The 10,667-nt window shown below is 68.5% G+C and overlaps 1 protein-coding gene across 1 annotated transcript; it reads right to left on the minus strand.

The window, feature by feature from the left end:
• Positions 1-2,340: 2,340 nt before the first annotated feature.
• On the minus strand, positions 2,341-10,532 carry GAS2L1 (growth arrest specific 2 like 1). The gene is made up of 7 exons (XM_050906874.1): positions 10,519-10,532; positions 8,808-9,465; positions 5,937-6,044; positions 5,523-5,619; positions 4,851-5,177; positions 3,536-3,893; positions 2,341-3,501 (listed from the first exon to the last, which is right to left on the minus strand). The coding sequence occupies exons 2-7, from the start codon at positions 9,450-9,452 to the stop codon at positions 2,634-2,636; spliced, it is 2,403 nt and encodes an 800-aa protein (XP_050762831.1). The 5' UTR covers positions 9,453-9,465; positions 10,519-10,532; the 3' UTR covers positions 2,341-2,633.
• Positions 10,533-10,667: the final 135 nt, after the last annotated feature.

Genomic DNA, 10,667 nt, shown 5'->3' on the forward strand with positions numbered 1-10,667 from the left:
TACTTACAAGTGCAGTTAAAAAAAAAAAAAAAAGGGCTTTTCCAGCCCCCGCAGCGGGGCTGGGAGGGCTCCGAGCATCACCTCACCCTGCCCTTGCCCCTCTCTGCTCCCCAGCCCCACGGCTCCCTCTGCTCCCCGTTGTCACCCATGGGTGCCGGAGAGGAACGTGCCGCCTTCCCCTGCGGTGACACTACTCCTTTCCCCCCCTTCCCACAGAAATAAAGCCATGGGTCACCCCTAACTAGCAAGCGTTCGGTGCAGGAAATACCTAATATATATAGAATATATTGTATGTTCACTTGTTTTAAGCGAACGTTGAATAAAGGTGACATCTGCCCACGGAGCCGCTGTTGGGGGGGTGAGGGGGGTTACCCCGGGCCATGGCCTGGTGATCCCGAGGGAAGCAGGATGCCGTGAGCTTCCTCTCGGCAGTGCCCTGCCCTCGCAGGGAGGAGATAAGCCCTCTCCGGGGCTGGTGGCCGTGACCTCTGGCTCGGCAAGGCCTGAAGCAGCAAATTGCCCTGCGCTGGGTGTGTGGCTGGGGGAAACGGGGCTGGGCGCCGCTCGGGGACAGGATGGTCCCCAGGGGAGGTCGAGCGGCAGCTCTCGGCCCTGCGCTCTGCTCTCGGCTGATGCCGGAGCCTCTAATGGCTCCGCCAAGGCTTGCAGCAGCCCCGTACCGGTGCGTGGTGCCCAGTGCCGGGGGGGATGCAGGGTCCCTTCCCAGCCCCTGAGCCCCTCCTGGGGTCGGGGACAAGTGCAGGGTCCCCAGGAGGTGTAGCTGGTCCCCACGGGGTGACAGTCCTGGCCCTGGTGCTGAGCGGGGATGGGCACCAGCACCGAGTCCTGCTCTGGGACATCCCACCAAGCACTGGCACCTCTACCAGGCACCTTGCTGGGTGCTGGCACCGTGACTGGGCGCTGGCACCGCTTCAGGTCACCCCACGGGGCACCGGCACTGCTCTGGGGCTGGACCCCAGCCCCGCTCCCAGGGGAGATGCAGGGCAGGCATCTGGGACCACAGTGGACCCCCAGCTTTGGGAACCTGAAAGTCACAGCGGGATGGCCACCACCAGCGGGTCTAGACCCCATGGCGACCCACAGCCTGCCTAGCCCTCGGCCACCTTGGGCAGTGGCATGCCTCCGTGGGGCAGGCAGCTCTTGGGTGAAGGCTCTCTGCCTCGGGTGCTTTTGGCTCCAGGCAGCCCCAAGGGTTTTGGGGACCTGGAGGGGTCCCAGATGCAGCCGAGGGGTCCCCATGGGTGCAGAACATTGGGGCTCACCCTTGTCCTGGCTCTTCCCTCCACTGCTCCCAACCCTCCTGGGACTCTGGCCCCCCCCAGAGCCCTCCTCCCTTGGGCTCGGGGGGGGTCTCACGTCCCTCCTCCTCGCCACTGGCTCCCCCTTGGCAGGTCCCAAACCCCGCGGAGGGTCTTACACCCCCAGGACAGATGACTGGACACAGTGGGTTCAGCTCCGTTGGTCTTTTTACTGGCTTGGGGGGACATGCGGGGCCGGAGGGGTGGGGGCCGTGGTGGCCTGGGCAGGGGGCTCCAAGCACAGCCCCGTCCTATGTTAGGGACATCAACACACGCTATGGACAGTGCTGCGGCCGGCCGGGGGCTGAGGGGTGCTGGAGAGGAAAAGGTGTGTCCCCCTCCTCCAGCCCTGAAATACAGGTTGTGACAACAAGCTGCATGTCCCCGAGTCATCTCAGGTGTGGAGAGGAGAGGAAGAGGAGGAAGAAGAAGAGGAGGAAGAGGAGAAAGAGAAGAGAGGTATGAGAAGAGTGAAGAAGGCCAAGAAGAGAAGGAGAAGACGAAGATGAGAAGAAGAGATGGAGAAGGCGGCCAAGAAGAAGAGAAGAAGATGAGAAGATGAGATGGAGAAGGCCAAGAAGAGAAGGAGAAGACGAAGATGAGAAGAAGAGATGGAGAAGGCGGCCAAGAAGAAGAGAAGAAGATGAGAAGATGAGATGGAGAAGGCCAAGAAGAGAAGAAGAAGAAGATGAGAAGAAGAGATGGAGAAGGCGGCCAAGAAGAAAAGAAGACAAGATGATGAGAAGAAGACAAGAAGATGAGAAGACGAGATGGAGAAGGCCAAGAAGAGATGATGAGGAGGAGGAAAAGGCCAAGAAGGCCAAGAAGAGGAGGAGAAGGCAGCCAAGAAGAGGAAGAGAAGACAAGAAGGTGAAGAAAACAAGGAGAGGAGGAGAAGAATGAGGAGAGGCGAGGAGAAGAGACAAAGATCAGAAGAGCAGAGCCAGTTGCTCTCCAGCCCTGTTCCCAGGTGCCCAGGACACAGCTCTCTGCTCTGGCCACCGCCACCGTGGCCACACCGTGGCCACCCCCCGTGAGCTGCTCCCCATGGGACCGGGGCGCGTCCAGGGCCCTTTCCACCGGGCTGGGGCCGGGGGCTCCTTGCAGGGCCCAACCCCAACTGCCAACAGTCACCAAGTGAAGGAGTCCCGGCTCCCCGGCCACCCCGGGTCCGTGGCCATCGCCTGGCCAGGGCCCCTCCAAGCAGGTGCCATCACCAGCAGCAGATCCCTGATGTCCCCAGGGGTGGCCGGGGGGTGCTGGGGGGGCTTCTCCCCACCCTGCCTGCCACCCACGGCCACCGAGCCGGGTGTCTCATGGCCAGGCGTCCTCATCCAGCCCCTCGCACTCCCGCGGGACCCAGGCGGGCTCCAGGAAGGAGGAGAGGACGTTCTGCAGAGCCCCCCAGGGCTTGCGCTCCCCGGGCTTGGGGCTGCCGGCGAGGGGCCGGGGGGCCGCCCCATAGCCCCGCGGGGTGGGGATCCTGGAGGGCTTCTTGTGGGGCTGCGTGTCCAGCCGGGGCTTGGCCCAGGGGCGCGGGGGCGGCGCGGGGAGGGAAGGCACCGGCTCGGGGACCCCTGGCACTGCCGGGCGGCCGTCCGCCATGGCGGGGGTCTCCTCTGTCTCGGTCAGCTCATCCTCCCCCAGCGCCCAGTCGGTGTCGGACTCGGGGCCGCCCCGCATCTCCCGGGTGTCCCAGGAGGCCGGGAAGCAGCTGCTTTCATCGGAGGAGCTGGAGAGGGCCGGCCGGCGCCCCGCATCCGCCATTTCGGGGGCCGCCGGCAGCGGGGGGCCGACCCCGTTCCCGCTCCGCCGGCTGTCCTCGGCGGGGAGGCCGTGCTTGCCGAAGACGTTGAGGGAGGACGAGGAGGAGCTGGAGGAGCAGTAGGCCGAGTCGGCGGCGGTGCTGGGGGGCGGCAGGGGCGCGGGGGGGTTCTCCCCATCCTCCAGCTCCTCCATCATCCGCGTGTTGGCCAGGAACTCCTCCTCCAGCCGGCGGAAGAGCTGCTGCTCTTGGCCGGGCTCCAGCCACAGCGGGGCCCGCAGCCGCCGCACCAGCTCCTCCAGCTCCCGTTGCAAGGCCTCCCCGGCCCCGCCGCCATGGGGGGCCTCCCCCAGCACCCCCACCCGCCTTCCCCCGACACCCTCCTCCAGGGAGGAGCGGCGTGGGGTGGGCGCAGGGCTGCGGGCAGCCGGGCGGGAAGGGGTCCGGCTACGGGTAGGGCTGCCGGGCCGGGAGGGGGTCTCTGCCCGCGCCCAGGAGTGCTGCCCGTCCCGCCGGCGGCTGATGAGGAGCAGGGGCTGGGGGCCGGGGCGGCCATGGCTGCGGGCACGCGGCGGGGTACGGCCAGGCCCGTTGGGTACCCGTGAGCGACCGCGCTCTTCCGGAGCCGTTCGTCCGCCCGGGGAGGGTCCGGCATCGCAGGGAGGCTGCGGGGGGCCCCCCGGCTGGGCTCTCGGCGGCGGGGGGTGCCCCCATCCCGCAGACCCGGGGGGCCGCTCTGCACAGAGGAGGCCGAGGAGTCGCTGTCGCCCGAGCAGCGGCGGGCACGGGTGGGAGCGGGGTCGCGGGGCCTGGGGGGGGGGGGGAGGCACAGAGAGGAGGCTCAGGGGGGGATGGGGGGGACTGGGGGGGGGGGCAGCATACACCCCATTGCCCTCCCCATTGCCCCCCTCATTGCCCCACACTGCACCCCCCATTGCCTCCTCCATTGCACCCCCCCATTGCCCCCTCCATTGCACCCCCCATTGCCCCCCATTGCCTCCTCCATTGCCCCCCCCGTTGCCCCCATAGCCCCCCCCATTGCCCACACTCCCCCCGCCCCGCCCTCCCAGCGCTGCACCCTCCCGCGCCGCTAGGGGGCAGCCCACCCGGCCTGCCAATCATCGCGGGGGGGAAGGCGTGGCTACGCCAGGCCCCGCCCGCACTGCGCCTGCGCCTTGGTAGCGGCGGGAAGAGGCGGGGGGGGGGGGACACGGGACGGGGACCCCACGGGCCGTGACCCCCAGAACACGGGTGGCGTGGGGCAGGGATGGGCCGGGGCTCTACCAGGGCTGGCTCCCTCATGTAGGAGGAGGCCTTTGCCCCACGGCAGGCCCCAGCCCCACGGCGGGGCCTCGGTCCCGCCGTGGGGCTGGGGCCTACCGTGGGGCTGAAGCCTGCTGTGGAGTTGGGCCCTGCTGTGGGACTGAGGCCTTTCCGTGGGGCACAGGCCTTATCATGGGGCTGGGGCTTGCCATGAGGGTGAGGCCTACTGTGGGGCTGAGGCCTTGCTGTGTGGCTGGGCTCTGCCATGGGGCTGAGGCCTTGCCGTGGGGCTGAGGCCTTGCCATAGGGCTGAGGCCTTGCTGTGGGGCCGGGCCCTGTTGTGGGACTGAGGCCTTGCTGTGGGGCTGGGCCCTGCCATGGTGCCGGGCCTGGGAGGCAGTGGGGGTTCCCCAGCTGGGCTGGGCTTCCTTCCCCTGGCACCGGGTGACGGCAGGCGATCGTCCCCCCCCACCCCTCCCAAGCAGCACCCATGGGTGCCCTACCTGAGCGTGCCGCCTGCCCGCGGCTCAGCGGGGCTCCTCGAAGGGCTGGCAGAGCCGGGCAGGGGGGACGGGCCCCCCGTGGGGGTAAAGTCTCCTGCTTGGCACCGGACGATGGCTTCGGGATGCTCGTGTCCCCACCACCCTTCAGCTGGTGGCTGCCCCGCTCCGTCCTGCCGTGGCTGCTGTCCCCCCCGCCCGAGGGGGGGCCGGCTGCACGGGGGCGACGGGGGGTGCTGGGGCTGGGGGCGCGGGGAGCGGGGGAGAAGCTGCCGGGAGCTGGTTTTTGCGGGGAGAAGCCTGAGGCGCGGGGCTGGGGCAGGCGGTGAGCTGGAAACGGAGATGCCGGGAGGTCAGGGTGGGGGGGCATCCTTTGCCACCCACCCCACCCTCACGTAGCGCCAGCGCTCGGCTTTTCCAGCCAGGATTTCCTAGGCTGTGGGTTAATCACCTTGGGAATTAATGTGGCAAACCCCCCCACCTTTCCTCACTCCCCCTCTTCCCTTTTCAGCTGGATCAGCGCCCCGAGCAGCCCAGCCCCAGGGAAAGGAGCCCCGCGGAGAGCTGGGAGCGGCGAAACGCGGTGAGGTTGGGGTGGCACCGGCTCGGGAGGTGGGGGGTCGGTGGGCTGAGGCTGGTGGGTGGGGGTCCCTGGCATCCCCAGGGGGCACTCACAGAGGGAGGAGCAGCGGCACGGGTCGTGCTTGTCCAGGTAATGTTCCAGTGTGTCCCAGCCGCCGCCGACGCGCACCATCACGTGGCTCCTCAGTACCTGCGGACAGCCCAGTGCCCGTCGCCCTGCCTGCCCTGCCCGTCCTGCCTGTCCCCCTCCACGATGTGGCCAAAAAGCCAACCCCACTTCTGGGGAGGGGGGGAGCTGCGCGCGCTGACTGCGAACGGCCCCCCCACCCCCCAGGTCCCCGACGCGGGGCACCTTGTGGGGAGTAAATTCAGCTCAGGGCCTGCCCCACCGTGTGGTCCCTCAGGATGGGTCCCCACCGTGCCAAGGGACGGGGGAAGGAGGAAGGGTGGGGGGTCCCGGCGTAGGGGGGGACACGATGGGGCGAGAGACGCGGCGGTGGCTCTTACTCGGACGAAGATGAGCGTGCTGGAGTCGCCCACTTTGTATTTACCCTCGGAGACCTTGACCATGGGGAACTGGGAGGGGCAGGAGCAGCAGCCCAGGATCTCCCGCACCTGCCGGCAGAGAGGGGAGGGGTCGGTGGGGCGCGGACCCCCAGCTATAGGGCCAGCCCCTATAGATAGGTGCGTGCGGAGGGGCTGTATAGAGCCCACAGAGAGAGGGGAGCTGGCTTGGTCCCGGCCTCTTGGCTGCACCCCTGCGGTGGGGATGCGGTGTGTGTCGTCCCCCCCCCCAGTCTGGCAGCTCCCCTCCTCCTGCCTGTGCTTGCTTGAGGGGGCAGGCCCGTGGGCAGCGCGCTGCCTGTACCTGCCGGGAAGCAGCTGGGTGGGTTCCTGTGGGAGCCCAAGCCGGCAGCTCCCACCGTAGCCCCAGGCGGTGGGGAGCACCCACAGCACCCACACACCGTGGGAGAGAGGCCCGGGGGGCTTCCCACAGCCGGCCCCCCCTGAGCAGGCTGAGAATGGGCACAACTCTCTGCATCTGCTGCCAGCCCCACTCTCTGGAGCCCACCCGCTCTGGGACCCCTGAGTGTGGGGAGCTCAGTGCCACCCCGAAACTGGGAAGGAGGAGGAAACACCACCCCCACCACCCCCCTGGCCCCGCTAACCCCCAAACCACAGGGGATTTGCCCCCCCCAAGCACCCCGCTATGGGGCAGGGACCTCCAGTGCCCCACTGCACCCCACATCCACCAACAGAAAAGGATTAAAGCCCTATTTTTTTTTTGCCTCCCCCCCTGCCTTTAACATCTGGCACTGATAAAAAGCCAAAGGGGGGATCTAGGGGGGCTGGTCGGGGGACCCCCGCATCGCCGTGGGGCTGCCGGACGGTGCTGCCTCCCCGGCTGCCTGCCCGCCAGCTGCCTGCTCTATATCTGGGGCGGCCGCCCTGCCCGTGGCCTGGCCGGGGCTGACGTCAGGGATTAGGCAGGGAGCCACGGGGGGATGCGGGGACGCGGCCGCATCCGGCCCGGGGCCGGGGGGGTGGGGGGGGTGGGGTGGGATGCAGCACTACCTCCCTCACCCCTAAATTTGTTTGTTTTGGGTTTTTTTTTATAATTCCTCTTTTTTTTTTTTTTGCAGTTTTGCCTTTCTGCCCATCAGCCAGGCCAGGATCTGGCTGCTCCCGTTCCCATCCGGGGCAGCAGCCGGGTGGCAAGGTCAGCCCCAACCTGGGAAACTGAGGCACGGGGTGGGGTGGGGGGGTCTGTGGGGGGGGGGTCCTGACCCCGCTGCCATTCCGGGGTGCGGGAGGGAGGGACGTGAGGACCAGCCAGGCCGGATCCGGCACCGTCAGGCTCCTCCCCGGCTCCAGCGCTGCCCATAAAAGCCGATGGCAAGGAATTACGCAGCCCGGAAAAATGCAGCCGAGGTTGGCAGCACCCAGCCAGGGGGGGCTGGGGGGGGTTTGGGGGAGCAACAGCGGGCGTGGGGGGCCCCCCCCCCACTTTGCAGCGGCACTGGGTGGAGGGAGGGTGCAGGATGCTCCCCCCCCCCCCCGCCCCCGAGTATGGCGGCTGCGGGACTTAATGAGGAATCGGGGTTTCAATTAAAAAACGGCTTTGAGCTTAGGGAGTCAGGGGAGGGCAGACCCCCCTGTCCCCCCCCGTGTCCCCCCCCCGTGTCCCCCCCGTCCCCGTATTAATCCGCTGCCTCACACGCGGGCCGAATCCTGCACCCAGCCTGGCTTTAATCCTTCCTGAGCTTCCCAGCCCCGGGACTGGGGGTCCCAGCACCCTGGCTTGTGGAGGGGACCCCCTCCCGCCCCCTTCTCGACACCCCGAATGGTGGCTGTGAGCAGCCGGGATGTCCCCACATCCGTCCGGCTGTCCCTGCGGACCCCAGCCCCAAGGTGCTGGGAGGAGGAGGGCCGGATCCGGGCAGGAGCAGGTTCCTGGCAGGGGGGACACCACTGTGTGTGTGTGTCCCCCACTGCAGGGAGGAGGTGGCAGGGGCGGAGGTGACACCCGTGTCCCCCCTGTGATTATGGCCACGGCCACCAAAATAACCCGTCCTGACGTCAGGAGCCTCCACGGGGCCTGGCTGGGCGGCCGAGGACCTCCCACGGGCCATGGAGAGCCTGGTTGGGTGGGTAGAGAAGGACATCCCATGGGCTGCGGCCAGCCTGGGTGGGTGGACAGAGAGGACCTCCCACAGGCCATAAAGCACCCTGCTGGGTGGATAGACAGGACCTCCCAGGGGCCATAGAGACAGGTGGGACCTCCTAGGGGCCATAGAGCACCCCATTGGGTGGACAGAGAGGACCTCCCATGAGCCATAGAGCAGCCCATTGGGTGGGCAGAGAGGACCTCCCATGAGCCATAGAGCACCCCATTGGGTGGACAGAGAGGACCTCCCGTGAGCCATAGAGCAGCCCATTGGGTGGGCAGAGAGGACCTCCCATGAGCCATAGAGCAGCCCATTGGGTGGACAGAGAGGACCTCCCATGAGCCATAGAGCAGCCCATTGGGTGGCCAGATGGGACTTCCCAGGGGCCATAAAGCAGCCCATTGGGTGGCCAGATGGGACTTCCCAGGGGGCCATAAAGCAGCCCATTGGGTGGCCAGATGGGACTTCCCAGGGGCCATAAAGCACTCCATTGGGTAGACAGAGAGGACCTCCCATGGGCCATAGAGCAGCCCATTGGGCGGCCAGACAGGGCCTCCCAGGGGCCATAGAGACAGGTGGGACCTCCTATGGACCACAGAGCACCCCGTTGGGCAAACAGAGAGGACCTCGTGGGGGCCATAGAGCAGCCCGTTGGGTGGCCGGTGAGGCCCTCACCCAAGCACAGGGCTCCCAGGGGAACGCGTCTCACCAGCTCATCCAGGTTCCTCAGGTCGCAGAGGGTGATGGGCCGGGCCCTGCTGGGGTAGGCGGGCGCCTGGGGGTCCCGGCTCTCCTGGCGCGTGCCCAGCACGCCGTAGGCCATTTGGTCCCTCATCTCCTCCTCGATCTCCTCCTCCATCTGGATCAGCATGGGGGCCAGCATGCCAAACTTGGAGCCCCTCCTGGCCACCTCCAGCAAGCAGAGGACAAAGTTCTTCTCGTTCTTCTTCAGCACCAAGTCATTGGTCTCGAACATGAGGACGTCCTGGATGCCGAGGTCCTGCCGGCACCACTGGATGAAGTTGGAGACGTTATCCCGGGCGATGAAGGAACCGGGCACCACGTTCTTGGCTTGGAAGACGACCTCGTTCTGGGGGACGCGCATACGGGCGGCCACCTCGGGGTGCCGCTGCTGGAAGTCCAGGGCGGTGCGGTTGACGTTGTTGGCGTGTCGGCAGAGGTGACAGCCCGTCTCCAGGCTCTCCAGGAAGGTGTCCACCTGGATATCCAGATCGTAGAGGGTGTTGAACCACTCGGCCAGGTCCTCCTTCATGGCCTCCAGGTACTCCTCGCTGGAGCGGAAGGGACGGATGCTCTTGGAAGCGGCCGACTGGATGTGGCTCGGGTCAGCCATGGCGAGCTGCCTGCTGGGGGGGGCAACGGGTGCCGTTACAGGCAGAGGCGGGCAGGCAACACCCCCCAACCCTCCCCCAGCCCCCCCGCCCCTCCCCCCCCCCAGCCGCTCCTCCCCAAGCAGAGTCTGGCTGCCCGGCCTGGCCCCCCCCCACCCCCCCCCAGCCCTGGTGACCCCTCCGTGCCTCAGTTTCCCCCCCAACCCCTTACCCGTGGGCAGGAGGGTCACCACCACCACCTCCAGGACCTGCCCGTCCCCTGCCAGGACCTGCAGCACCAGCACCCCGTGTGTGTCCCCCCCAACCCCGTGTCCCCTCTGCCCCCCCCCCCCAGGTTAATGAGTCACTTGTCACCGATGCCACCACCACCCCCCCGCGCCCAGCCCCGCTGTGGGACTGCGGCAGAGAGGACCCCCCACCCCCCCCAAGCTGCCCAGTCATGGTGGGTGTCACCACCATGGGGTGTCACCATCTGGGCGTCACCACCGGGGGAGGCTGCCCGGGGGGGGGGGGGGGGGGCGTTGGGCCCCCAGTGCTCAGCCATTCGGGGGGGGAGGGGGCTGCACCCACCCTGCTGGGGGGAGCCCCAGTGACCCCCACTGCTGCCCCCCCCCCCCAGCCCCACACCCTGGGGGGGGTCCCTTCCCCTGGGGGGGGGGGGTCCCTGCTGCCGGGGTGGGGGGGGCACTGTGGAGAGCTCTGCCCAAGGGTGGGGGCTCCTCTGCTTGGGGGGGTGTCTGCCGGGGGGGGGCTGCTCTGTCCTGGGGGAGGGGGTATCTATACCCGGGGGTCCCCTTCCCGTGGCGGGGGGTGTCTCTTTCTCGGGGGGGGGGGGGGTCCTCTCTGCCGGGGGGGTGCCGCCCTGCCCCGGCGCGGGCGGTCCGTCTGTCTGTCTGTCTGCGGGGGGGGGGGGAAGAGGGTCAGCACCTGCGAGGCAGATGCCGCCTTGTGCGGGAAACACGCGGGGGTGGGGGGGCCGGGACACGGGTGGGGACGCGCGGGGGGAGGCACAGGGACAGCCGCAAACCCCCCCCCCCCCCCCCCGCTCCCCCCGTTCCCCGCACTCACCGCCGGCTCCGCGCTCCGCTACCGCCGGGCCGGGCCGCGCCGCCCGCCCGCTCCCCGCTCCGGGCCGGGCCGCGGCTCTGAGCGCCGGGGGGCCCCGCCGCCGCCGCCGCCGCCCGGCCCCGCGCAGCCCCCGCCGCCATCCGCCGCCG

The sequence above is a fragment of the Gymnogyps californianus genome, chromosome 16 (genome assembly GCF_018139145.2).
Source record: "Gymnogyps californianus isolate 813 chromosome 16, ASM1813914v2, whole genome shotgun sequence".
In the NCBI taxonomy this organism is placed as follows: Eukaryota; Metazoa; Chordata; class Aves; order Accipitriformes; family Cathartidae; genus Gymnogyps; species Gymnogyps californianus.